This window comes from Sinocyclocheilus rhinocerous, unplaced genomic scaffold (assembly GCF_001515625.1).
Source record: "Sinocyclocheilus rhinocerous isolate Xijiao unplaced genomic scaffold, SAMN03320098_v1.1 scaffold2645, whole genome shotgun sequence".
NCBI lineage: Eukaryota > Metazoa > Chordata > Actinopteri > Cypriniformes > Cyprinidae > Sinocyclocheilus > Sinocyclocheilus rhinocerous.
Genome location: NW_015654522.1, coordinates 508,354 through 509,710, shown reverse-complemented (window position 1 = coordinate 509,710; position 1,357 = coordinate 508,354). Strand labels below are relative to the sequence as shown.

General features: G+C 25.6%; 1 protein-coding gene across 1 annotated transcript in view; it reads left to right on the top strand.

Moving 5' to 3' along the window:
• The window catches only part of LOC107717500 (kazrin-A-like), a 43,827-nt gene that overhangs the window by 29,920 nt on the left and 12,550 nt on the right, over positions 1-1,357 (top strand). Inside the window, exon 9 of the mRNA XM_016524268.1 lies at positions 1,160-1,283. Coding sequence (XP_016379754.1) covers positions 1,160-1,283 — 124 coding nt within the window. The remainder of the gene's footprint in view (positions 1-1,159; positions 1,284-1,357) is intronic.

Sequence of the window (1,357 nt, the reverse complement as noted above, 5' to 3'; positions counted from 1 at the left end):
AGGACTATATTATTATTATTATTATTATTATTAAAATTCTATAAATTATTCATTTAATAATTCTAATACTTCTATTAATTAAATATTGCAATAAATTGTAATCTAAAATTATAATAATATTATTATTGTTACTGTTATTAACAATGCATTGTGTTTAGGGCTGCAAAACATTCAAAACAAATGTTTTTTTTAACATACTTTTATGTGTGTGTACTGTGTAAATTTATGTATGTATAAATACGCACACATATATATTTTGAAAATATTTACTTTTTTTTTTTACATGTATATATTTATATTCATGTAATTTATATTATATATAAATATATTTAATATATAAACGTAACATATTTTCTTAAATATATACATGCATGTGTGTGTATTTATATATACATTATATATACATATACATACAATAAATATACACAGTACACACACATACTATGTAAACAAAAACTTATATTTTGGATGCGATTAATTGTGATTAATTGTTTGACAGCACCAATTTTTATATAATAAAAATTATATACAAGTATAAATATATATACATACAAATATTTTTTTAAAATATATTCATATATGTGTGCGAATCGCGATTAATCGTTTTGCAGCCCTAATTGTGTTACATACATGGTTTCTAATATTATTTCCTTATTAAAAATTTTAAGTAAAACATTTTATCTGCAATGACAAAATAACAAAAACAATATAGGGATTATTATTATTAATATTTAACTTGTAATCATTTTGTAATAATTCAATATTGTAATTAATACAAATCAAAAATTCTAGCAATATTATTATTGTTACTATTATTAAAAATGTATTGCATTACATGGTCTCTAATATTATTTCCTTATTAAAATTTAAGTAAAAAATTTATCTGCAATAACAAAATAACAAAAAAATTAGGGACTCGTAATAATAATAATAAAATCTATTTAAACTATAAATTAAATTTCAAACCACAGCAGAGCACTCAACACATTTCACATCTTGAGTGGTATTCTGATTCTTTAGCTGTTATTGTACTTTGAGATTAAGATATTATGACAACCTTCATATGCATTGTGCCATGATACAGAATAGTTTCTCTGCTCATTTTTGATGTATCACCTTTGCTTCTATTGCTTATTTCTTTCTTTATCCCTGTCTCCAGTCTCTAGAGAATCTAGAGGAGCAGAGACGCAGAAAGAAGAAAGAGAGGATGGGTCTGGGCTCTCTGTCGAGGGTGTTCGGTCGAGGAAAGCAAAGAAAGTCTCTGGACCCCACTCTGTTTGATGGTACTAACACACCTGACTACTACATAGAGGAGGATGCTGACTGGTGATGCTGCTGAGAGCCTCTCCCCCCCCCA